At 39.9% G+C, this 27,893-nt stretch overlaps 2 protein-coding genes and 1 pseudogene across 3 annotated transcripts; 2 read left to right on the plus strand and 1 right to left on the minus strand.

Annotated features, from left to right (window-relative positions):
* Positions 1-1,913: 1,913 nt before the first annotated feature.
* Positions 1,914-6,307, plus strand: LOC131994260 (uncharacterized protein K02A2.6-like; annotated as a pseudogene).
* On the minus strand, positions 6,247-27,790 carry LOC106093962 (glutamic acid-rich protein). 2 transcript variants are annotated; one of them, XM_059360913.1, is made up of 6 exons: positions 27,488-27,790; positions 27,278-27,422; positions 25,474-25,536; positions 17,571-17,675; positions 6,623-7,692; positions 6,247-6,569 (listed from the first exon to the last, which is right to left on the minus strand). In XM_059360913.1, exons 1-6 carry the CDS (start codon positions 27,674-27,676, stop codon positions 6,345-6,347), a joined length of 1,797 nt encoding a protein of 598 aa, XP_059216896.1. In that variant the 5' UTR covers positions 27,677-27,790; the 3' UTR covers positions 6,247-6,344. The 2 variants fall into 2 exon arrangements, with proteins under 2 accessions (XP_059216896.1, XP_059216897.1); XM_059360914.1 differs by having other exon boundaries at positions 17,571-17,660; positions 27,488-27,789.
* LOC106093961 (uncharacterized) lies at positions 17,670-19,392 on the plus strand. Its single transcript, XM_013261128.2, has one exon. It carries the CDS (start codon positions 17,727-17,729, stop codon positions 19,365-19,367), a length of 1,641 nt encoding a protein of 546 aa, XP_013116582.1. The 5' UTR covers positions 17,670-17,726; the 3' UTR covers positions 19,368-19,392.
* Positions 27,791-27,893: the final 103 nt, after the last annotated feature.

Here is a 27,893-nt window from a genome sequence, read left to right on the forward strand (position 1 = left end):
TACATTCACCCGGTAGCCAATTAACGCGTCTGCTACCGTGTCTGCATGAATGTTGTTCAGACCCGCTTGATATGCCGCTTGATCTAGAGGTTCTCTCTTGTAGCGCTGGACCTCACGCTCTAGATCGTGTAGATCAACCTTAAGGCTTCTGGGCGGTGGGTATCTATACACAAGATGATGATTTGGATGATTTCTGCGATAACAGCCCAAAAGGTATTGCTTAGACAGCATGTAGTTATGTCTTCGCACTGGTAGGATCTTTGTCTCCTGATGGAGGTGGTCCACATGAGAACTAAGGAGACAGCCCGTCGCAGTTCGGAGGGCGGCATTCTGACAGATCTGATTATTATTCCACTGCGTGTCACAAAGTTGACGTGACCACACTGGCGCTGCATAACTTACCACAGACCGGCCAATTGCTTTGTACGTGGTCAACAAGGTTTCTTTGTCTGCACCCCAAGTGCTGCCAGCGAGTGACTTGAGCACCTTGTTTCTACTTTTGACTTTATTGCAGATTGCTGTGGCATGTGGGGAGAAAGTGTAGGAGCTGTCAAATGTGACGCCAAGTATTTTGGGACACTTGATGGTCGGAATCATTTCTCCATCGACCATCACAGTCAGCTCAGAATTCACCTCACGCGTATTTGTAGTGAACAGTGTGGCTGAAGATTTGGTGGCGGATATCTTCAGATTTCTTGCAGCGAAGTATGAGGCAAGCTCGTTGAGGTAGACGTTCAACCTATCGCAGATGTCATCAATGGGTGGGGGGCCTGATGCCATGATCGTACAGTCGTCCGCATATGATACGATCTCTATGCCGTCTGGAGGAGGTGGGATGGAGGATAGGTAGAGGTTAAACAGAGCCGGAGATATCACCCCACCTTGGAGAACTCCCTGTTTCACTCTACGGTGTTTCGACTTCTTATCCCTAAATTCCACAAATGACTGGCGGCCACACTTAATTGGTATTTGAATGATGGGAAAAACCTACCAAAAATTGAGGTCAGCCTACCAACCTACCAAGAAAATAAAAATGTCGGGTTTTCTGTTTTGATTCGGGCATTTGTTCGAACATTTTTTCGTATTTTGTTAGGTCAGCCTACCAACCTACCAAGAAGATAAAAATCTACCAATTTTGGTAGGAACCTTCCAAAAACGGCAACACTGGTTGTAACATTTCCGGGGTTTTCTGTTTTGATTCAGGCATTTGTTCCAACATTTTTCCATATTTTACTTTGATTCTTTGTCACCGAAAGTTTGAATAAAAGAAAAAAGAAATATCGTAAGCAATTCAAACATGTTGTCTTTTTTAACTTTTGTCATTTATGATCCCGTAAATCGTGCTAAAGCCAACTCTTATATTCAACACGCTCTCTGATTCAAAGACTATGCGACCAAAACGTACGATCTGCTTGGACTTCCCAATATCGTTAGAAAACTGGAGTTAAAGCAGAGATTCTGATTTTTGTTTTGATTCGGGCATTTGTTCGAACGTTTTTTCGTATTTTGCTTTGAGTACTTGCGACCGAAAGTTGGAATGAAAGAAAAAACGAAATGTTGTAGCTAATTCAAGCATGCTGTGTCTTTAACTTTTGTCATATATGATCCCGTATATCGCGCTAAAAAAACCTCTTCTATTTAAGACAGCGAAGAAGAGGACGTCCGAGAAACAAATGGATCCGCTGTACTAAAAGAGAGTCGGAGTTAACCCACATGACGTGAAATCAAGCCCAGGCTTTGGTAAACGATATAGTTAGATGAAGAAAGCTTGTTGATGCCCTATGTTCACGCGTTTTTTTTTACTATTAGTCATATTTTTTTGTAGTATGTATATTATTCCAATTTTAAATAAAGAACATATATAGATAATTTATTTAAATTTTGTTTTTACTTCTACTTATTATTTTGTTAGGGGGTAACCCTACAAACATAATGCTTGCAACGTGCAACAGCGACGACATGAGACGATGGTAGAAAGAGACGCTCATACTTTGCAACCGCCTCGCACAAGCGTCACTTAATTTTTTGCATTCCTTTGTCTAGCTTCGTAGAGTTAAGTAGTATTTGTGCAACAGTCAACTTAAGCGATAATAAATCATTTCATTTAATTAGTTATTAGAACTAAAGTGTTTTATTCAACATAAAAGCACAACAATAGTGGCGACGAGGATAGTCGAGAACATACATCAAGGAATTCCACCCCACTAACACCAATAGTGGTGACGAGTATAATAAAAAAAAAATACATCAAGGAATTCCACGCTACTATCAACAATAGTAGTGACAAATATTTTCGAAAACGGATTATCAAAGTTTTTACGCCACAACGCAATGGTGGTAACAAAAAAATTGTCGGAAGAAATTACACCACTACAACAATGGTGGCATCAGTGCAAATTCAGCTACACACTACAACAACATTGTGGTGTCGGGGAAGCATCGGTAAATTTCAGGAATTTCATCACACCCCAACAGGAATTTCATCACATTCCAATAAGAATTTCACAACATGACCGACGAGAAAATTGTTAATCTGTTGGCAGAACAGCAAAAGGCTATGAACTTGCAAACGCAATTGCTTCAACAACTTGCAGAATTTGTCAAAGGAAATGAAGCATCCACATCAAAGACGAATTCACAAACAAATTCACAAGCAAATTCATGCACGTCGAAAGCTGCACTCATGGAATCATTGGCACACTCAATGACTGACTTTGTGTATGAGCCAGAAAGTGGTCTGATTTTCCAAGCGTGGTACAACCGTTTCGTACATGTGTTCGAAAAGGAAGCGAGTTCTCTAGAGGAACATGACAAAGTGGCTCTTCTCTGGAGAAAGATGTCGAACCAAGTGCACGAACGATTCACCAACTACGTTTTGCCAAAGAAACCTACAGAAATGTCGCTTAGTGATACAGTTGACAAACAACAACAAACATTCGAAGAATGCCAAAAAGACGAAAAACAGTTTTCGCACAAAAGCCGTGTTCAAAACCAAGCAGCTCAGTTTTCAAAAACTCCGTAAGTACGTAAATGCCAATTTCAACAACAAGCCTGTGAAGCTACAAGTGGATACAGCATCAGACATTTCCATCATATCGAAATCAACTTGGGAACAAATCGGTGAACCAGAAGCTCATACCACCACAGACAGCGCTAGTGACGCTAACACTAACAGCATCAAACTTCTCGCAAAGTTCAACGTAGACGTCACTATCAACAACACCACCAAGTCTTTACAATGCTACATCACAGACGTTGATCAACTCAACATCATGGGTATCGACTGGATACAAGCATTTGGGCTTTGGGACAAACCAATATCGACGTGGTGTCGTCAAATATCTTTTGATGACGAAGTCGCAGTATTGAAATCAAACTATCCAGTCGTGTTTGACAACTCAACGCTTGGTCTCTGCACCAAGACAAAAGTCAAAATTCAATTACTGCCCAACGCAAGGGAAATTTTCGTTTCAAAACGTCCAGTACCGTATGCGGCAAGAATTGAAATCGAGAATGAACTGGACAGGCTACAAAAGGCAAACATAATCACACCTGTGGACTCTTCAAGGTATGCAGCTCCAATAGTAGTGAGCAAACGGAACGGAAAGATTCGAATTTGCGCAGATTACTCAACTGGTCTAAATTCGATCGTCGAGCCAAATCAATATCCGTTACCTACCCCGGAGGAAATACTTTCGGATTGCCACAACGCTTCTATTTTCAGTCATCTTGATCTATCAGACGCCTATCTTCAAGTGGAGGTCGAAGACGATAGTAAGGAGCTTCTTACTATTAACACCCACAAGGGTCTGTATAGATTCAATCGTTTGACCCCAGGCATCAAATCAGCACCAGGGGCATTCCAGCGAATAATGGATCAACTTTGCAGTGGCGTTGAAGGCGCAAAAGCATACATTGACGATATCATGCTAGCCAGTAAGTCAATTTCTGATCACATTACTAATCTCAATTTGCTTTTACAGAGAATTCAAGAATTTGGTTTCAAACTCAAATTTGAAAAATGCCAATTTTTCAAAAACCAGATTCCAACAAGATCAGCGCCATACAAAACTTGAAGGTACCCCAGAATATCACCGAAGTTCGAAGTCTATTAGGTTCCATCAACCATTACGGTAAATTTGTCAACAACATGAGGAATTTACGCAAACCTCTTGATGACCTACTGAAGAAAGACCAGAAGTTTCAATGGACTCCAGAATGTCAAAATTCATTGGACGAGTTCAAGAAGATTCTTTCATCGCCTCTTCTTTTAACTCATTACAACCCTGACTTACCAATACATGTTGCAGCCGACGCTTCTTCGCATGGTATTGGTGCAGTGATATACCACACATTCCCGACCGGTGACATGAAGGCAATTCATCACATTTCAAGATCTCTCACACCGGTAGAGAGGAACTACAGCCAAATAGAAAAGGAAGGTTTAGCTCTAATCTTCGCGGTACAACGGTTCCATAAGATGTTATTTGGGCGCAAGTTTTTCTTGCACACAGATCATAAGCCCCTACTAACGATCTTCGGCTCAAAAAAGGGAATCCCGGTGTATACCGCAAACCGACTTCAACGTTGGGCTTTGATTCTTTTGGCATACGACTTTGACATCTCATACACCAACACTAAAGACTTTGGTCATGCAGACGTTCTTTCCAGACTCATCAGTGACCATGAGAAACCATCCGATGACTACATCGTGGCCTCCGTGTCATTCGAGAAAGATGTACGACATGAACTAACCGAGAGTATGGCAGCAATTCCAGTTTCGTTCGAGATTATAGCCAGCGCTACAGCCAAAGACGATGTTATACAACATGTCATCAAATATCTCAAAACTGGTTGGCCAGAAAGCAGTAAGAACATTGACCCTGCCGTCATTCCTTTCTTCAACCGCAAGGAATCGCTCGCGATGGTAGATGGCTGTCTAATGTTCAACACAAGGATCGTGGTTCCAGGCATATTTCACCAGAAAGTTCTCAAACAACTTCACAGAGGACACTTGTCTTCCGAAAGGAGCAAATCGATAGCACGAAGTTACGTGTATTGGCCAAACATTGACAAACATATTGAGGAATATGTTCGAAAATGTCTAAACTGTCAAAAAGCAGCAAAAAGTCCTGTAAAGACCAATCTTTGCTCTTGGCCAATTACGTCTCGCCCTCTTGAGAGGATACACATCGATTACGCCGGTCCTGTCAAGAACAAATATTTCCTGGTAATCATCGACTCATATTCGAAATATCCAGCGATATATGAAACATCAACAATTACGTCATTCGCAACCATAAGGATACTTACCGAATATTGTGCTTTGTTCGGTAATCCAGAACAAATTGTTTCAGACAATGGCACCCAGTTTTGCTCTGAACAGTTTCAAACATGGTGCAAAGAAAGAGCGATCGTACATACAAGAACAGTGAGATTTCACCCCAGCTCTAATGGACAAGCGGAACGTTTCGTCGACACGCTTAAACGCGCATTAAAAAAGTTCGAAGGGGAAGAAACTACCAAAGCGCTTCAAACGTTCTTAGAAGTATATCGTTCAACGCCAAATCCTAACACACCTGATTCGAAGACTCCAGCCGAGACCTACATTGGCAGAAAAATGAGAACAGTCTTTGATGCTATCTTGAAACCAACTCCAAGCCAACCGAAATTCAATGAACAAATGGAGAAGGAATACAACAGGAAGCACGGTACGTCTACGCCAAAAACTTCAAAGGCAACAAAAGTTCTTGGGTTCCTGGAGAAGTCATCGAATGAATTGGTAAGGTAGTCTACAATACATTAATCGAAGTAGGAAACAGAAAAATACTCGTTAGAGCACATGCCAATCAACTGCGTTCAAGAGATGCAGGCACATCCAACAACGAAACCTCTTCGTCAGTATTACCACTGGACCTTCTACTGGGAGAATTCAACATATCACCTATACAGCCGAATGAAGATTTTGCTACACCACCATCTTCACCAAATTGGGCACCGCAACGTATAGTTACCAGAAGACAACCTGTAGATCCAATATCACGCTCCCCGCTTCAGATTTCAGAAGGGAGATGTTAGGGGGTAACCCTACAAGCATAATGCTTGCAACGTGCAACAGCGACGACATGAGACGATGGTAGAAAGAGACGCTCATACTTTGCAACCGCCTCGCACAAGCGTCACTTAATTTTTTGCAATCCTTTGTCTAGCTTCGTAGAGTTAAGTAGTATTTGTGCAACAGTCAACTTAAGCGATAATAAATCATTTCATTTAATTAGTTATTAGAACTAAAGTGTTTTATTCAACATAAAAGCACAACATATTTAGAAACATATAATAGTATCCTACTTTGGTTTGCGTTGACGCAACTCCAATAGTTCTTTATACTGTTCCAGTGAACCATCTTCATGTTTTGATGTGAATATTTCTTCTTGTTTTTCTGGCTTATCCGAATCCTCCCGGGATGCTTCCTTGGACTTTTTAATTTTGTCTCGCACACGTTTTCCCAACCGTGAAGCTGCGAGAACCTTACTAACTTTAGAGCTCTTCATATACCGCGAATGCCATGACTAAAAGATAAAATAGTTTAAATTCAGTAAAACTACTTCATTTGCCTTTTTACCTGATTATCTTCGCTACGATTGTCATCGCCATACTTTTTCTTTTTTGATTTCTTGCCTTGTTCTGCAGAATTATTCTCTGTACCATCTGTAACAAATGATGATTGTTTGGTGCTGACTTCACTTTCTAACTGTTCGTCCATTTCGTCTTCTAAGTCTTCACCTAGTGATATGATATCATCATTCTGGTCATCTTCCTCCTCCTCAAGCATAGTCATGTTTGTGCTCGCAGAAGTATTAGAATTATCCACAATAGCTTCAGAGTTCATATTTTCTGACTTTTTTTCATCTGAAACTAATTTACCAACTTTATTCCTATTATCCACTAAAATCTCTCTTAGATCCACTGTTTTCTTTGTGTCTTTACATTTATCTAATGCCTGGGGGTTTTGAGTGGACTTTACGTTATCGTCATCATTTAACTCTCCTTCCTCGGTTTCTGATTTCTTCCGATCTCTTGCTACTTCCGTCGAAGTTTCTTTGTTCACTTGTACCACTTCAACATGTTGTTTTGATTCAACTCCATTTCCCATATCCTCTTCCGAAGAATCATTTATTAATAATGTTTCCGGTTCAGCAACAATGGGTATAACATCTGGAGATGGTGAACGGCTAGATTTTTCCCTTTTAATATTTTCACCCGCATTTTTTTGCTCCGATCTAAAACCAATGTCTTTTTCTTGACTCCGAGGTTTTTCGGCAGAACTATCATTTCGAACATGGTTATCATTACATTCGCCACCATCCCTTGTTCGTTCTTCATTTTTGTTCTGCGTCGATGAGTTGCGATAATTTCGTTTAAGTTTGACTTTTTTTGTTTTACGCATTTCAGACTCATTATCAATTGGTTTTGCTGCTGGATTCGATGAATCCTGTGATTCCCTTGCGCTTGATGTGCGCTTTCGTTCAGTTTTGCTGCTGCTTTTATCTTTTTTGGAATGTTTGCCATTTTCACCTTCATCATCAGAGTCAACCTCAATTTTAGTAACCGGTTCTAAGGCTAATTGAGAACGTATAGCCCTGGCCCTTGCTTGAAGCTCAAGTAATTCCAAAACGCTTATCTGCCCATCCTCTGCAATAAGAATTTATTAAAAAATTTTGAAAATTATTTTAAATATTTTTCGCGGAACAATCGAATAGATACAAATTAAAAACGTGTTATGTTTCGTCTGACCTAAATCTTATAAACCCTTCACCATGGACCACATTTGCCAAGTTCTTTGGGCAATTTCTAAAACCTTATCCATATCTCAAGGATACATATTACAGGCATGAAAATCAAATCACCAGATCGGTTTATATGAGACCTATATGTACATCGAACGACTTAGTCTATTTATAATTTCAAGACCACCATGGCGCACAGGTTTACTTGTCCGCTTATGATGTGGAAAGCATATGTTGACTAAAATTATTATGGGGCTAAGTCCTCGCCCCAAGGGCCTTTCTAAGTTGGTCTGTTCATCTAATTCATCACGAATTAGAATCGAACTAATGAGTCGAATGAATGAAGATATGCGATTGAATTTAAGATCGAAATACAATGTTTGAAATTTATATATAAGGCAAATTACATAAAGAGTACTTAAAAATAATAAGTGGCAAGAATTTAATAGACAAGTATCAAAGAAAATAATATTGGGTTGCCCAAAAAGTAATTGCGGATTTTTTAAAAGAAAGTAAATGCATTTTTAATAAAACTTAGAATGAACTTTAATCAAATATACTTTTTTAACACTTTTTTTCTAAAGCAAGCTAAAAGTAACAGCTGATAACTGACAGAAGAAAGAATGCAATTACAGAGTCACAAGCTGTGAAAAAATTTGTCAACGCCGACTATATGAAAAATCCGCAATTACTTTTTGGGCAACTCAATATTAGAAAGGTAAAAAGGCGTTAAGTTCGGCCGGGCCGAACTTTGGATACCCACCACCTCGGGTACATATGTAAACAACCTTTCATCAAAATCCAGCGAAAATTGCATACCTAATATCCCATAGCAGTTATATCGAAATCCGATTTGGACCAAATACGAATAAGTACAAGTTATTGTTCAATTATTTATAACAAAATGTTGGCCTTTTAGTAGCTAATATATCTAAAAATAAACCGATCTGAACCATATACAACATGGATATCGAAAAGCCTAACATAAGTCAATGTGTCAAATTTCAGTTAAATCGGATTATAAATGCGTCTTTTTTGGAAGCAAGACTTTAAATCGAGATATCGGTCTATATGGCAGCTATATGCAAATCTTGATCGATCGAGACCAAATTGCAGAAATATGTGGAGGGGCTTAACTCAACACTCTATCTCAAATTTCGGCATCATCGGACAAGAAATTGCGCCTTTTATAGGCCTAAAATATTAAATCGAGGGATCGGTCTATATGGCCAAATCTGGACCGATCTGGGCCAAATTGACGAAGGATGTCGAGGGGCCTAACACAACTAACTGTCCCAAATTTCAGCAAAATCGGATAATAAATGTGGATTTTATGCGCCTAAGACCCTAAATCGGCGGATCAGTCTATATGGCAGCTATATCCAAATCTGGGCCGATCTGGGCCAAATTTACGAAGGATGTCGAAGGGCTTAACACAACTAACTGTCCCAAATTTCAGCAAAATCGGATAATAAATGTGGCTTTTATGAGGCTAAAACCCTAAATCGGAGGATCGGTCTATATGGCAGCTATATCCAAATCTGGACCGATCTGGGCCAAATCGACGAAGGATATCGAAGGGCCTAACACAACTCATTGTCACAAATTTCAGCAAAATCGGATGATAAATGTGGCTTTTATGGGCCTAAGACCCTAAATCGGAGGATCGGTCTATATGGCAGCTATATCCAAATCTTGACCGATCTGGGCAAAATTGACGAAGGATGTCGAAGGGCCTAACAAAACTCACTGTCCCAAATTTCAACAAAATCAGATAATAAATGTGGCTTTTATTGGCCTAAGACCCTTAATCGGCGGATCGGTCTATATGGGGGCTATATCAAGATATAGTCCATCTTCAAACTTAACTTGCTTATGGACAAAAAAAGAATCTGTGCAAAATTTCAGCTCAATATCTCTATTTTTGAAGACTGTAACGTGATTTCAACAGACAGACAGACTGTCCGTCCATATCGTCTTAGATTTTTACGCTGATCAAGAATATATATGCTTTATAGGGTCGGAAATGGATATTTCGATGTGTTGCAAACAAATGAATATACCCCCATCCTTCGGTGGCGGGTATACAAATTTAGATCAATTTAAAATTTGAAATATAAATGAGATTAAAAATATAAATAAAAAAAGAAGAAAAAAATAATATATAAGCAAAGGGGAAACAAACTTATAAGAACTTAAAAACAGTTGATTGAGCAGATAAATCGGAATATTGAACAATTTGATAAGAAAGAAATAAATTAATAAATTGTTTAAAAAACATAGATATAAAAGTAAAAAAAATTATAATAAATTTTCACGTGTTTATTAAAACTCAAAACTTTCATATTCAAACGTATATTTCATATCGAAATTATTACCTTAGTTATTACATAAAAGGGGACAACATTTTTCATAAAGTTTACCGCATTGGAAATATAAACTTGTAGTCGTGTGGAAAACACGTCCATTACTACAACGATGGAAAGATCTGAATCAATCCCATGCCAGCCAGTTGTACGCACCGGATTGGCCCGATGGAATCCTTCAAATCCAGTTCGTCCTTTTTTCGTCGTGGGAGAGGCACATCCCGGAATGCTTACTCCGCATGCTCCTGGTCCATACAGGGATTGAAAAGAAATCCGGACCCTGGTTCTGCTCGCTTTGCCAGAACCGCCTCCATAATCGGTCGGTGTCGGTGTGGTGTAACCGGTGCATGGAGTGGGTATATTTTCGATCTTGCTCTGGTCTTACATCACTATGAGCCGGAAGAACATATTGGTTGCAGCGATCCAGAAGACAAAGCTGACCAACACTTGCAGCTTGCACAGTTACTGATACAATGCGCTACGTAAGGATCTCTCAAGGAATGGGGGTGGGGGGTTAGCCTTTGTGATACACCATTCCGTGCAGTAAAGACCCATCTCACCTGCGCCTGGCGCTAGTGACCCCTACATGGAGTGCATGGCGATAGCAATGAGGTCCGGTACTGCCGACATAGAGCTATACAACGTGTACATACCGCCGGTTGGTAGCTGTCCCAATTAATGGCCAAGCTTACAAACCCAACATAAGTGGGTTACTATTTGGCGATAATCGTCCGGTTGTAGGGGAGTTTTATACGCATCACATTTCATGGCATCCTCCCATAGGTTACGACCAGCTGGACATAGCTTTGGCAAAGCAGATTGAAGGCTCCACGTTTTGCACGGTGAATGAGGATGTCACCACTAGGATTACGAGGAGGTGTAGCAGCTCGGCATCTATTGCATCCCCTGATCTCCTGAGTGACGTATTCTGGTAAGCCGTCATCTGATTGGGGTCGACCACTTCCCCATAATTCTCACCATCGACCGACCAACCTCTGCGCGCCGGACGTTTATCAATCAGAAGAACGCCGATTGGTACTTGCAGAGGAGCGTGATGGGATTCGTTGAACGAACAAGTTCGTTGAGGTAGACGTTCAACTTATCGCAGATGTCAGTACCGGAGATATCACCTCTCCTTGGGGAACTCCCTGTTCCACTCTAAGGTGCTTTGACTTCTTATCCCTAACTTCCATAAATGACTGGCGACCACACATATAATTCGCTACCCAGCGTTTCAGGCCTAGCCGGAGGGACGTGTTGGCGATCTTCTCAAATAGTTTGGCATGGCTGACCGTGTCGAATGCCTTCGATAGGCCGGCCCAGTGCCACGTGGACCGTCCTATAACATGGCCTGGGCTGATTGAAGCCACGGCAGATGTGTGTGTTGATGGCATGCAAAGCAATTGTTGTGCTGTCTTCGAAATCCATGCTGATGCTTGGGAAATGGAAATTCTCCAACGAGACTCGGGAGGAGTAGACCCTCAAGTGTCTTGGCTACTGGTGAGAGAAGGGAGATCCGTTTGTACGACTCCCCTTTACTCGGAACCCTTCTAGGCTTCAGTAGCGGGATCACTCTGCCCATCTTCCACACATCGGGTACTATAAGAGTGTTCAAAGACAGGTTGAGGACTCCAGATTCGTAAGCATCAGTGTAGAGTGGGGCCCAACGCCATGGATGATTGGCGCAACAGATTAGAGTCGTCCACGGCAAACTGTGATGGCTATCCATCTGTCATCCCATCTACCGAGGCGAGAGTGACTTAATAGTAGATAACAGCTTATCTATACCGGTACCTAAGTTAAACTGCTTCAAGTTCCGCCTATGTTCGTTAACTTCCCAGATTATTTCTAGATTCAGCTCTCTGATTCTGGGGTTAGTGCAACGAATCTCTACGCTCGTCTACGAGTATCAATGCCTGCGCAGGGAAATTGCGCGGCATTTGGGGTATTCCGCAGACTGATATTAATGGAAAGAAATGATAGTGCTTTCATGGCCAAAGTTTGCGAAAACTTAAAGAAAATGGGAGTATCTTTTTTGAAAATTTTTGACAAAAAAAGTATTTTTCATATTGAAAATGTTGCCATTTTTACAGCGCTAAAGACATTGGCATGATTCTTTTCTCTTTCTTTTATGCATATATATACTGGCACAAATTGTGTGAAATTTGAAGTTTATTGCTTAAAGATTGACGGAGTTATTAAAAAAACACTGAAAAACCCCAAGTCAAAATTTTGATATTTTAAAATTAAACAACTCATAACTCGTTAGCGGTACACGATGGCATGGTGAATTATGCGTATTTTTTAGATCTCATCAAGCTCTTTCTCTAGAATATTAAATGATGCAAATCGATTCAGTAGATCAAAAGTTATGGCCCCCAGAAGGTTGGAGATGTCAAAAGTGGTCAACTTTGACTCCCTGTATGAAAGATATGGATAAATTGTGTGTCGCATGGCATAAATATAAGGGAGAAAATGGCACAAGGCACGCCACTGGGGGCATTTTATCGCCACTCCTATGGGTGACTATCATAAATGACCTATTACGGATGCTGACTGAGGAGGGATTTAAACCCGATGTTGTAAGGATCCGATATTGCTATGACCGGGCTAGACCCAGAGGTCTCAATGTTAATCCAGAGAAGACTGAAATATGCTTGTTCACGAGGAAGACTAGGGTGGGCCATTTAACGCACAACATTTACTCAATAAGACGATTTCGATATCTGACAAGGTCAAATACTTAGATGTGATCTTGGACAGGAATCTGAATTGGAAGTGTCACATTCAGGAGCGTACTGAGAAGGCTCACACCCGATTTGAACCCGATGTTATAAGGATCCGAACGAGCTATGCAGAAGGGCCGAAAGGGTCTTGCATATTGCTATGACCGGGCTAGACCCAGAGGTCTCAATGTTAACCCAGAGAAGACTGAAATATGCTTGTTCACGAGGAAGACGAAGGTGGGCCAATTTAACGCACAACATTTACTCAATAAGACGATTTCGATATCTGACAAGGTCAAATACTTAGATGTGATCTTGGACAGGAAACTGAATTGGAAGTGTCACATTCAGGAGCGTACTGAGAAGGCTCGCAGATGTTGGGCACTATGTAGACGGGCCGTAGGTTCGAAATGGGGCCTGAATCCGAGGAAAGTTCACTGGCTCTAAAGGAGCGTGATTAGACCAATACTTACTTACGCCTCAGTAGTACATTGAGAACCCAGGGACTGAGATCTGTTTTAGACTGCCTGACCATAATACGGTCCTCCAGACGGAGAAACGGGCGATCACGAAATGCGTGAACTGGTGTGGTGATAGCGCGAGGACGTCGAGTGTAAACATCTTTAACAACAGTAAAATTGCCATAAAGGCAATAACAACAAGGACGGTAAGGTAACGGAGTAAGGAGGAAATGAAAGGGTAGACGATTTAGCGGTGAAGGCCAGAGGACTGCCATCAATAAACTTGGTTAACCCGAAGCCTTTCGGGTCGACGCAGTCCGAGTTAAGAGAGTGGGCGACGAATGCGCATGCAACATTGTGGAACAGCGAAACGGTCGGTAGAACTACGAAAATCCTATGGGGGGATCCAGATCGTGAGAAGACGAAGCTATTACTGAAAGGAAGCAATAAGGAGGTCAGTATAGCTTTTGGTATCATAACGGGACACATAGGACTACGAGCTCACTTATGTAAAATCGGCGCGGCAATTGATAGCATATGTAGGGCATGGGGGGAAGATGATGAGACATTGGAGCATTTCCTTTGTCATTGCCCGGCTTTCGCGTCTAACAGATACCGGCACTTAGGTGAAGACACAATACCAGACATGCACCAACTTAGGGGAGTGGTATGGAAAAGATTTAATAATTTTGTAAGTAGCACTTTTTTCTTTTTATTTTTTAGGTTTCTTTTTTCTTTTTATAATTTTTAGAGCGCACAACAAGACGATTGCTGGCTTAGATGTATGTCCATAGTGGCATGGGCCGGATTAATATCTACACCCTCTTTCCAACCTAACCTAAACTATTTCCAGTTTTTTGCCGTTTGACCCACTGTGCGGCGGTATGTACACCACTATCCCCATACATTCCATGTAGAGATCACTATCGCCCGGTGCAGGCGAGATGCGTCTATACTGCACGAAATGGTGTTTCACGAAAGCCAATCTCCCACCCCACTCCGTATGCAATCTTTACGTTCCACATTGTATCCGTGATGACGACGACGCCACCGCTGTACATATTTAGTGCAACAATTCCGGCACGGGATACTCCCGAAGTGACGTAAGGCCAGCGAAAAGTTGGAAATGCACCGGTTATACCTAATCGACCGATCATGGCGACGGTTCTGGCAACCCGAACAGAACCAGGGTCCGGGGTTCTCTTCAATCCCAGCACGTACCAGAAGCGTAGAGAGAAGACACTCCAAGAAGTTTCTCTCCCATTACGAAAAAAGGACGAACACGCACACTGAGGCTGCAGTCGTTGGCCTATGAGGGGTTCCATCGGCTCAATGCGGTACACAGAAACGACTGTCATGGGATTGTACGTTGGTAGGTTGTACTCATATCGATTTCATTGCGTGCTTTGTGATATAAGCACGACACCAACCACGACTTATATAAGCACGACACTAACTGTTAACATATATTTTTTTTATTCTTAAGATGTAGATACACATATCCTTACAGACTATATAAATATGCATAAATACAAACAACATTGATGTTTAACTAGGATTTAAGTATAGTTTAATTTTTTTAATGTATATCTATCTTCAGTAAGATCAAAAAGATAATAATATTTATTAAAATCCAAACAAATACGACAAAAGGGTAATTATTTGCAAAATCGCTTTGAAGATATCGACTATTAAGCAGTTGAAAATTTCTCGTTGGCCTTGAAGGAACGTTAATATTAAGCCGGCTGAACAAAAATTTATACTTCCCGCGTAAAACATTTGAGCTGAAAGTGATGTGCAACATTTTCCTGCGGCTACTGAGAATAGGGAGCTTTATTAAATTTAATCCAAACTTATAGGAAGGAATGTTGTCTAAAATTCAATTTATGATCTAAGAGGGTGCCAAGATCTAAAAAAGTTTCGTCTATGTCAATTTCACGACCGTTAAGATGATAAAATTTTGACAAGTGTTGCGTTCTAAAGAAAGACATTAATTTACATTTCGAGATATTTAGTTCCATTAAAGTTATCAAGATCGAGTTGTAACAAATCCTAGTCAGAAGGAACACAGATGGATGGGAAAATGTTGACGTCATTAGCATACATTTAGATTGAAGAAATAGGGATCCCCGGATTTCACAATAATGGACTTAGAAAAAGAATCGCCGAAGTGTACATTCTACACGTCCAGATAAGTAAGAACTAACCCCAATTTAATAATACGGGAGAAACCCCGATTTTACCGTGCTTTAACAAAAGTAGGTCATGATTGACTTTATCGAACGTTTACTAAAGTCGGTATATAAAGCATCAATCTGTGTCCTCTGCCTAAATCCATCATTGACAAGAGTTACTAACTGTAAAACATTTGTAACAATTGAAAAATCTCGTACGAATATTCAGAGTTGATATCATACATTTTATCAGAATATGTCGAGGCAAAAAAGTTTGCAAACATGTTACAAATTTCTTTATTTCCTTCGGCGATTAGTGAACCATGTTTAAGGGTGTTAGGAAGAGTGCAACATCTTCGCTTCGAATTAACAAATTTATAAATTTCGTTTGGATTTAATTTTACTCGTTGCTTCATGGAGCATAAATAATTACGGTAGGCAATATTATTTTCGGTATTATATTCCGACCTAGAAATTGAATACATGGAAAAATCCATAGAAGAGCCAGACATTTTATATTCCTTAAATAATTTCGTTTTTCTATTTTTAAGTTTGGCGAGTTTTGGAGTATTCCAAGGAGGTCTAGTCAAAGTCCATCTTGAAATTTTGGGAACAGAACTAGAAAAACATGAAAATAGTGTATCATAAAAATTACGCAACACCTCATTAAGATTATTAGATTTTAATTTCCCAAACGATATTGGATAAAAGACTATTAAATTTTATACAATCTATTTTAGGAAAAAGTAGGCTCTATCGGTCTTGACCACTTGCCTCTTAGGTTTATGAAGAGATGGAATAAATATTTTTGTATAATAGGCTGATTAACGAAAATAAGATCTAATTTGTTCTGAGTATTCAATTTACGATTCACTTGAAACATACCATAATTAAGCAAAGTGACTATGTGTTTGTGTGTTGTAGTGATAAATTCTTTGTCCATGCAACTACAATGATTTCTACGGTATACACATGTTTTTTGTGCATATTTCGGAAGTTGTGTCAATGGCTTCGATCGCTAGACAACGTCAACGGATCTCACTGTTGCCCCGAGTGTCCATTGCCATTGACACAACTTTCGAAAGATGCACTGACCCACGTATACCATGGAAGTCATTGTAGTAGCGTGGATATAGAATCTATCATTTGGAGGCCACCGTAGCGGTTAGCATGTTCGCCTATGACGCTGAACGCCTGGCGAGAGTCAGTTGTTATCCTCTTCTAATGCTGACGACGTTTGTCCCTAAAGAGGTGTACTGCGACATGCCGTTCGGACTCGGCTATAAAAAGGAGGTATCTATCCCTGTGAAAAGTTTACCCTTGTTCCTTAATGGAACGTGCATGGGCAATGCATTTACATTTTGTAGAAATAGCAAACTACTTTTTCACCGGGCTAACACACGGTGGGATAAAAGCGAAAAAAACTAGTAAAAAATCTGCCGTTCAACTTGGTATTTCAAAAACTTGTTCGGACTGCCAAATCTTCAGTTGTGGTCCCATTTACAAAATAGTGCTCAAAAATCCCAAAGCCCGTTTGAGGTCTACAATGTCTCTTCTAGTTTGAAAAGTGCTTTGACCATAGGCAGGCTATGGTCCTCATATAAATCAATTTCGCATTTGTATTGGGATCCACGGAATTACTTATCCAAGCAAAATCGATGGTGTTAACTCGTTTTACCTGAAATCGCCTGTGACTTTACAAAAAAATAACTTAGTTAATGGTTTAATGGAATATACATTGGCAATATTGCAAATTTTTTTCGCGGGTTTTCAAGATTTGGTACGTCCGAACTTACCCTGTTTTTACTAACACCCAGATGTTCCCTTTGTATGCAGCGCTTTGAAAATGCGTAAAATGTGCGTTATACTCCCCATAAAATTATTTTTCAACTAACCATTCTAAAATATACCTAAATGTTTGAATCAATTATTTTTCTAACAAAATATCGACAATAGCATTGTCAAAAATGCTAAGAAACAAATTGATAATTTCATAAATAATTAAAATTTTTAGTTCAAACGATCTAGATTTATTTGTATATTCAGTTTTAATTACCTGCATTAGGCTCCGTAGTTTTTGGCGTATCATTTTTGGCAACTAATTTATTTTTATCCACCCCATCAGCTTTGGGCTTCTTCCTCTTGCCTGCGAATAGAAAATCTGACAATAAAATTGTAAGAAACAATAAATAATTAAAAATCAATTTTTGCAATGGTTTATAATGCAAAAAGCGCCAATGACGATCAATTTACCATCTTGCTTAATGGACAGCGGGAGTTGGAACAGCAACTTATAGAAATTCAAAAAGCATGCGATTTAAGTGTACAACATCGTCGGAAACGTGTTAAAAAACGTTATTATAATTTGGCTCTTATGGCCAAAGTTGTGTGCCACACCACCACAGAAGAAGTGAAGAGATTGATAATAAATGGAACCAAGTCTCTCTTAATAGATGCGGTAACGAATACACTCGAAGATGTTGAGAACATTTACACTATGATTAAAAATACTATCAAAGATCTCCAGACTGAAGATCCCACCACACATCTAGTGGTGGGAATTGCTCTCGAAATTACAGGTGACTCCTGCCGCATAGGTCGTTTGAGAAATGATTGCTCAATATTTGTCAAAAAAGGAGATATAATGACATTGACAACTGATGCTAATTATAAATATTCAAGTTTTAAAGAAATATGCTATGTAATCAATTTAGTGCATTATCTGCCTTCATTAGCACTTAGTGAGGAAATCAAAATCGGCAATGAAGTACACGGTCATATTGTGAAAAAATTAAAAGGTAGCATAGCCTTCCAAGTTAATAGCCCCGGAATAATTAATTCTTACGAATACATTGACTTTTTAAAGTCGTGTCACTCTCTGGACATGCATGTGTTTCAGCTCATGTTTACCCAAGATCTGGAGCTAGCGGCCAAAATCAATACAGACTTTGTTGTAATATCAAACATTCGTTGGAAGCCTTTATTGAAAGTGATGCATCATCATATAAAATACTTATACAATTTCAAATTAATTGGTACACTTGATCTGGCAAATGGAAGTGCCAAAAAATTGGACACACTTGGAATCGTAAAACTTTTGGATTTCATATGGCTACCAAATTTGTTCACTCTATCTAAGAGTATGCAAACATATGTTTGCAAAGATGTCATACCCGTTGCCAAGTATCTAAAAAAACCAATTATAGGCTCAGTGCCTCTAGAGCGCTGTAGCGATTTTCATATTTTTGAAAACCACGATTTTCTATGGAAAATTGATTGCATTTTTATAGAAAAAAGTACATGGTGCAATAAATATCCCTTAATAGTAAAGAAGTTACTCCCCATTAGAGATTTTCGACGTGGAGTTGTTGATAATCCCAAGGCACTGCTTGAAATCCTGACATCGCATCAATCAGTGGTGAACTTTATAATAAGGACTATAAGCTCCATAGAATGTCAAGCAATTTTTCTCTACACAAAATGTGAAACCGCAGCAGCAGCCTTGGGTCGAGTAGAGATCTATTGTCCAGTTTATGTTTTACTTTCAATGGATGAAACGGACGAAGTAACACAAAAACAGGTGCAACTGGCAAAGGTTTTAAATCTTAGAAGAAATCTGTCATCTATTTTGTACTACAAAAAAACGAACTTATGCGAATACAAACCAATTGATTTTGGATTGGAGTATGCCCGTGCTAGTGGTCACATTGAAACGGGTGACTTTGTTATAACAATAGAGGTTGGCAAATGGGGCGTGGAAGATACTCTACATTTGGGTGTTGATGAAGATGTGGTCATAATGCGAGCTTTCTATGTGGCTCCAATGAACGTTTGTGAGAAATTTAAATGTTAATAAAAACCGAATTGTATAGATCAAACATCTTTTAATTTTTATTTGTTGTTGTTGTAACCACACTCTCATGTGGAGATGGCGATCCTCGTCAAGCTCCTGTAGGTCCGATCGCCGCGGGAACGTAATGGCCATTGGTTATTTAATGGCGCCAATAACTTGCCTTGTTATATCGAGTTTTATAGACACTCAGTATTTAAGCACGAGCCGGTGCCGCGCAATCTCTCACGGGGAATCTTCACTCGATAGAAAGCGTCCAACTTACTAAAAAACTCGCACAAGGCAGGTTTCACTGATTCTTTAGCACGTTCTGCGCTTAACAAGCGTCCCATCCTAACCAGCTCGTAGACCGCCTCGTTTCACGGCATCCCTTGATGGCCCGTATCCAGCAAAGTAAGACTCTCGGGCCTTACCCATCGAAGTCCTTCCATCGGTGGGTTCCGTTCGGGCTGCCGCTCCCGCGTAGGAATCAAATTCAGTGCCTTCAGGACATCGAAGATCTCCGAAACCCTGGTTGTTGTTGTAGCAGTGTGTTATGTTCTATATTTCGTCTGCTTGGTTCTCTTGAATATCAAAATCCAAGAGGGATTTGGGTCTGAGCTGAGTGGGTCTTGCTCGGTAGTGAAACAGTTAACGTGTGGTCCCAGGTCACAATCGGGACGCAAATCCTGCACGTTGGGGTCAATCTTAGCTCTGTTGAGGCGGCTACATCTGTCGGATGCGATAGGTGAACAGCACATTTTTTCCGGCACGCGATAGCTTTGAACACCACACAGGTCAGAACATTGAGGTCCCATCTGTGTGGTGTGCATTGCTGTCACGAGAAGCTTAGCTGTGAGCCACTGGTTGCGGATATTGGAATATTGCAACGGCAGTCAGCAGTATCGAGCGGAGTCTAAGTGGGAGGTCGGGCAGCACCGACTCTTGCACAAATACTGAGTGCCTATGATGACACCTTTACCCTATTCCCAACGTGATCTGTTCTTTGGACAGAAACGAATTTGCTCACCTACAGGAGCTTGACGAGGATGGCCACCTCCACATGAAAATGTGGCTACAACAACTCCACTTTTTGTCTCTAATCTCTTTACAGACATTCGATCGTCTTCTCGTTCTGGACTTCTGTAAGGGCCAGTATTACCGTTGTAACCTTTGTGGTGACTATATCTCCACAATATTTGTACTGTATTTTACTTTGTTAGTTTTTAAAATAATATAGTCTAAGGAGCCTTTGGATTTATTGTAGAAAATACTTTTTATATATTGAAATAAAATTTCCAGTTTTGTTTGAAATTGAAGATTGAAACACGAAGTTCGTAGAATATTTTTTTAATTTAAATTGTGGCAGTCCTATAATTTGGTGACCCCGACGTGATGAATTTTCCAACTTTTTAAGATGTCAACAGAAAACAATCCAGCAAATAGCGATATGCCTCCCTCTAATGATATTGGAATGGAATCGGCAAGAATCGCGAAACTTCCACCTTTTTGGAAAGAAGAACCAGCTATATGGTTTTTGCAAGTTGAAGCAACATTTCGTTTATATAGGATTACCCAAGACTCAACCAAATATGAATACCTAGTGGCAAATTTGGATCCATCGGTACTGTTTTTAGTGAAAGATATACTAATGGACACTGCAAATAACAATAAGTATGCAACCATGAAAAAACGTATAATAGATTCCTTCCTTTCCATTCCATCTTTGTCAGCTGGCAAAATTTTTGATGAAGTTTTAAAGACTTTATTTATTGAGCGTTTACCAGAGAAAGTCCGAAGTATATTAGCAGTGTGCGATTCTCAAGAAATAGACCATTTGGGAATTCGAGCTGATAGAATCATGGAAACACTCTCGACTTCTACGACATGCTTCGTGTCAGAGGTTCAACCGGATGTTGCAGCAAGCAATTTGTCAACAAAAATAGATGAACTCATTGGTCGAATTGATGCTTTGGAAAACCGTTCCAGACAAAAAACACGTTCTTATTCAAAACCGCGTACGCAATCAAATAATAGAAACAAGTGCTGGTACCATCTTCGTTTTGGGGAAAACGCTCGCAAATGTATTCCTCCATGCAGCTTCAGTATAACAAAAAACTAATTCCTCCATCGACCCCAATCTCGGCTGAGTGTCGATGGTGCATGCTCTGGCCGCCTTTTTATAACCGATAAGAAATCAAAAATACAATTTTTAGTCGACACTGGTGCAGAAATATCGGTTTATCCTAGCAAAAATCGCAAAAATCCCCAAAAACTATCACTTTATGCTGCAAACGGAACTGAAATCAAAACGTTTGGCTCAATAAACCTTTCATTAGATTTGGGTTTACGCAGATCTTTCTCTTGGAGCTTTATACTAGCTGATGTTTCTCGTCCTATAATTGGAGCTGATTTCCTTCGTCAATTTCATCTTTTGCCAGATCTCAACACCCGCAAACTGGTGGATGGTCAAACACTGCTCGCAGTAAGTGGATCGTTATGTAAAGAAGGCTCTATAGGTATAAAAATGGTTTCTGGAGATACTAGTTTTCATCAGCTTCTTCGAGAATATCCTGAAATAATAATGCATAATGAAAATTTTTCTTCTGAGCACGGCATTTATCATCACATTGTAACACATGGTCCACCGGTTTCCTGCAGAAGTAGACGTCTAGATCCTGAAAAACTTAAAGCAGCTAAAGAAGAGTTCCAGTATATGCTGAACAAAGGAATCATACAACCTTCCAGAAGCAACTGGGCAAATCCTCTGCATATGGTCAAAAAGCCTAATGGCGAATGGAGACCATGTGGAGATTACAGAGCTCTCAATACAATTACGGTTCCAGATAAGTATCCCGTACCTTATTTAACCGACTTTCAGATGCATCTTAACGGAGTAAGAATATTTTCAAAATTGGATTTAATGAAAGCGTTCTACCAAATCCCTGTCCATCCACACGATATTCCGAAAACGGCAGTTATAACTCCTTTTGGCTTATTTGAATTCTTGAGATTGCCATTTGGATTATGCAATGCTGCCCAGACTTTCCAACGTTTCATTGATGAGGTATGTAGAGGCCTGCATTTTGTTTTTGTGTACATAGATGACGTTTGTGTTTTTTCAAAATCTGAGGAAGAGCATTTGGAACATTTGAAAATATTATTTGAACGTTTCAAGAAATACGGAATTTTTATAAATCCCTCAAAATGTGTATTTGACCAAACTGAAATAGATTTTCTTGGTCATCATGTCACTCCCGATGGCATTAAACCTCTTACAGAAAAAGTGGATGTTATTAAGTCATTTCCCTTGCCCAAAACAATCAAAGAACTCCGACGTTTTTTGGCTATGCTAAATTTTTATCGCAAATTTCTTTCTCATGGCGCTCAGCTACAATCTGTTCTAAACGATTTATTAAAAGGCCAGACAAAGAAAAATGATACACGCGAAATTGATTGGTCTGATGAGTTGAAGCAAGCGTTTATTAAATGCAGAGAAAGTTTATCTAATGCCTCGTTCCTTACACATCCCATTCCAAATGCTTCATTAGTGCTAAAAGTTGATGCTTCAAACCATGCGATTGGAGCTGTTTTGGAGCAATATGTAGATGGATCGTGGCAACCACTTGGATTTTTCTCTAAAAAACTAACGCCTACACAAATGAAATATAGTACCTATGATCGTGAGCTTTTAGCAATTTTCAAAAGCGTGCAACATTTCCGCTATCTATTGGAGGCAAGAAAATTCATCGTTTTAACTGACCATAAGCCTCTTACATTCGCTGTCAAACAAAAGCTGGAGAAAGCATCTCCTAGGCAAAGAAATCATTTGGATTTTATAGCACAATTTTCTACTGACATAAGGTACACCCCTGGTTCTCAAAACGTAACTGCAGATGCTTTATCACGAATCGAAGCCATCAAAATACGGCCATTGGACTATGAAAAACTTTCGAAGGTTCAAGATGAAGATCCAGAACTAAAAGAAATTATCCGCGAAAACGACAACATAATTTCAGTAAATATACCAAACACGGATATAAGAATATGGTGCGATGTATCAAAGGGCGTTTCCCGTCCAATTCTTTCAAAGGAGTTTGGCAAACAGGTATTTCATAACCTTCATAGTCTCTCACATCCTGGAATACGAGCAACTCGTAAGCTTATAACAAAGAAATTTTATTGGACTTCAATGAACAAAGATATTAATGAATGGACTCGAAGTTGTTTGGAATGCCAGCGTTGCAAACAAAGTAAACAAACATACAAAAAGTGAATTTGGTAAGTTTCCACCGACTACTTCGCGTTTTGCTGTGGTACATATGGATATTGTCGGACCTTTGCCTCCATCCGAAGATTACGTGTATCTACTAACTTGCTTGGATCGTTTCAGTCGGTGGCCAGAGGCGATTACTTTGAAAGATATTAAAACTGAAACCGTTTTCAATGCTTTTTACAATAACTGGATTTGTCGATATGGACTTCCAAATGCTATTACCACTGATAGAGGTAGCCAATTTACTTCCCACATGTTTAAGGAAATAACAAGTAAATTAGGCATAAAACATAACTTTACGACGTCCTTTCATCCACAATCAAACGGTCTGGTCGAGCGTTTCCACAGAGTTTTAAAAACAGGATTAACTCTCAACACTGTTCTCTTAGGAATCAGATCTGTTACGAAGGAAGACATTGGAGCATGTCCAGCAGAAATATTATACGGTGAACCTATACAACTTCCTGGGGATTTCTTCAAATTAGATTCCAATGTGGATCCTACAAGCCAACTTTATAACATTAAAACTGCTATTAGAAATATGCTATCGACGGAACCAAAACATCACAACAAACCTGTTATTTTTATAAACAAGAATTTAGAGAGTTGTTCTCATGTTTGGATTAGACAAGATGGTAACAAGATACCATTGCAACCTAAGTATAAAGGGCCTTACCTTATTCTAGATCGACGCAAAAAGGTATTTACTTTGCTGATTGATGGAAAGCATCAAAATATATCGATAGATCGACTTAAGCCCGCATTTATATTGAATGATGAACCTGACTCAACACCAGCAGCAGAAGTACCTACACATAATCCTGCAGTTAGAAGAACGCGCTATGGAAGAGTTATCATTATCCCAGAAGGCATCTAGCGTTCTTCCGCGGGGGAGTACTGTGGTGACTATATCTCCACAATATTTGTACTGTATTTTACTTTGTTAGTTTTTAAAATAATATAGTCTAAGGAGCCTTTGGATTTATTGTAGAAAATACTTTTTATATATTGAAATAAAATTTCCAGTTTTGTTTGAAATTGAAGATTGAAACACGAAGTTCGGAGAATATTTTTTTAATTTAAATTGTGGCAGTCCTATACCTTAAAGGGTCAAAATGACTCTTTTTTATAACCTTTTTAATCAGTACCTTTTTTGACCCTTTTTCGAAACAAATCTGCAGGAATTCTTGAAAACAGGAAATGTTGACCAGCCAAAATTAACATAAAGAGAACTTCCTGAATCTTCTCCAAGGAATGGCAACGTAAGAATGTAAATTTGCCAATGAACATTTCATTTAGAAACAGCAAGGATACTTCTCTCATATTAATGAGTTGCCGATACAAGTTAAACTCAATGCCCTCTTTTGTTGCCGAATCCGAACGGCTTGCGCAGAGCAACACCACAGGGTAAGTTTACATGGCTTTGAGCTAGGGTAGCCCCCCCAACCTCAGTATAGATAGGTCAAACAAGATGACAATATCCTTTTTTGAAAAAATACTCTTTTTGCCACCCTTTAAAAAACGCTCTTTTTTACAAAAAATCTCAACGCTGCGGATGGTGGAATACTCCACAGTAACTGCAACAACAGTCTCGTTGAAAGGCCGGGCGGCAACGGCTCTTCGATAAAAACTAAGTGTCGATATGACAATGCGAGTTATTGGCGCTTTAAGATAACCAATGGCCACAATGTTCCAGCGGCGATCGATTCCTTGGAACGGAACGAGCTTGCTCATCTATAGGGGCTTGACGAGGATCGCCACCTCCACATGCAAATGTAGCTACAACAACTCATTAAATTTGTTGCAACGTGAGATATTATCACACACATTTTACTAACTGAATATAAATATTACCTTTCTTGGATGTGCCACCTTCTATTTCGCTATCGGATGAAATTTCTTCTAATGAAACGTGTTCTGAAAAAGATTTAAATGGAAATGTTTGGCTAAACAAATTGCATTTTAAAATTGATTTTTATAAGCTTTCTTAATCTAGAGCGAATACAAAATCGAACTTCAACTTGTTCCGGGCATGTTTATGTATGATACCGGGCGCGTCCACTGGTTGCGGATAGTGGAATGCTCCATACGGAGTAGCTGCAACTGCAGTCGCGGACAATCTGCGGTATCGACTGGAGCGTCTCACTGAGAGGCCGGGTGGCACCGGCTCTTGCACAAATACCGAGTACCTATGATGCTCGATACGACAAGGCGAGTTATTGACACCTTAAAATAACCAATGGCCATCATGTTCCCGCGGCGATCGATCATAGAGACTAGAACGAGCTTGCTCTATAAGAGCTTGGTGAGGATCGCCACCTCCACATGCAAATGTGGCTACAACAACAAAAATAATACGTTGTACAACTCTATATCGGCATACCGGACCGCACGGGATAGCTATGAGCTCTACATAGGCTGGAATATAGAGGTCCGGTCTGTGTGGTGTTCATTGCTTCCACGAGAAGCTTAGCTGTGAGCATACAAAGTAGCTGCAACGGCAGTCGCGGACAACCAGCGGTATCGAGAGAAGTCTCAGTGAGAAGCCGGGTGGTACTAGCTCTTGCACAAATACTAAGTTCCTATAATGCTCTATATGACAATGCGCCTTTAAATAACCAATGGCAACCCTATTCCCGCAGCGATTCGCCCTTTGGACCGGAATGAGATTGCTCACAGCAACAGTAACGGACCTGACTGCTATCCCCACGTACTATATTTTGAGTTCATTAGCGCCAGGCGCAGGCGAGATGGATCTATACTGTACGGAATGGTATATCACGAAAGCCAATCCCCCGCCTCCACTCCTTAAACGATCCTTACGTAGCACTTTGTATCCATGACAACTGTGCAGGCTGCATGTGTTGGTCAGCTTTTTGTTGTTGTTGTTATTGTAGCAGTGTGTTGTACACAGAGGCGGCAGCCTTTACTGATGAAGTCATCAGCTTTTTCTCCGGGATCGCTGCAACCAATATGTTCTTTCTACTCATAGAACCCGCTACCTCGTCAAGCTTGCCTATCAGACCACTTCCGGCACTGGCCCGTCTTGTGACGCTTGTGACCCATTGCTGTCTATGTACGCACAACAGCTTGCAATATGTTCAGTTCGACTGTTCTATTGTAATGACGTAAGGCCATAGCAAGATCGGAAATGCACCCAGTCGATGCAACGGTTATACCTCACCGACAACAACAGATGATGGAGGCGGTTCTGGCAAACGAACAGAACCAGGGTCCGAGGTTCTTTACGTACACTGAGGCGGAGTAGGAGAGATTGTTTGGGGGGTTGGGGTTATTCGGATACCAAAACACCTTTGCCTAAGCTTCAACCAAATGAATAGCAAAAATTGGCATAAAGACCACATTTATATAATCAGGCTTATATGTGCCGTTTCACCGATAGAAGATAAGGACGAACAGAACACGTAAACTTCTGATAATGAAATGAGACTATCCCGCAGTCGGTAACACACATGATAGTGGGTTTCAGAATAGTGATATTCACGAGGGTACATGGCTGTCTCTAATCAAAAAGAAATATTCAAAATATAGCAAACACAACAGATTGAAAAGGGTTTGCTTTCGACAGATTCAGATTCAGCACTTCTTAACAAAAAAAAAACTGCTTAGAAGAAACAAACTATATTTTTCATCGTACCTTCATGCCTTTGAACATCATCATCCTCTGAGGATTCAGTATCCGTGGGACATTTAGTAGCAGTTATAATGGACTTCAAACGTTTGGTTGATATGCACAGCAATTCATTTAAACAAGCCTCTTCGATTTCTTCCAATCCTTGAGTCTACAACAAACAAAAAAAAAGTCACTGAAAAACTTTACAGCTGAAATTCAAATATATGAAAATACCTTTAAGAATTCTGGAGCTAAATTTATAATAGTTTTTGGTTTGAGCGAACCAAAAATTTGTTTAACCATTTCCAGTCTGTCGTCAATGTAGTGCGACATGGGTTGTGGTAAACGATCCTCATCACTCTTCTCCTTCTTTACCTTTATTGGTTTAGGCAACTTTGCAGTTTTCTTTTTCGCCTTATGCATTGATAAATGTTATTTTTTATTATTTCCAACAAATTCAATTAATTTTTACTTTAATTTATTTACAACAAATACACCGCAAACGACAGTTGACATATAACAGTTTTGCTACAGTAGTTCCGTTCACGTACACAAAAATTGGTTCAGACAGGGTTAACTAGCTCGCTTGTCCAGCTGATGGAATTGTCCAATTCCAGAGTTGTATCCAATTCACACTAGA

Source organism: Stomoxys calcitrans, chromosome 1 (genome assembly GCF_963082655.1).
Source record: "Stomoxys calcitrans chromosome 1, idStoCalc2.1, whole genome shotgun sequence".
Lineage (NCBI taxonomy): Eukaryota > Metazoa > Arthropoda > Insecta > Diptera > Muscidae > Stomoxys > Stomoxys calcitrans.

Excerpts from the sequence above, each read along its gene's own strand:
- LOC106093962 (XM_059360913.1), bottom strand. The coding sequence starts at position 27,676 with ATGCATAAGGCGAAAAAGAAAACTGCAAAGTTGCCTAAACCAATAAAG. Across the intron at positions 25,537-27,277 it reads TGATGTTCAAAGGCATGAAG|AACACGTTTCATTAGAAGAA; the intron begins GTACGATGAAAA and ends AATCTTTTTCAG. Across the intron at positions 6,570-6,622 it reads ATCGTAGCGAAGATAATCAG|TCATGGCATTCGCGGTATAT; the intron begins GTAAAAAGGCAA and ends TTTATCTTTTAG.
- LOC106093961 (XM_013261128.2), top strand. The coding sequence starts at position 17,727 with ATGGTTTATAATGCAAAAAGCGCCAATGACGATCAATTTACCATCTTG.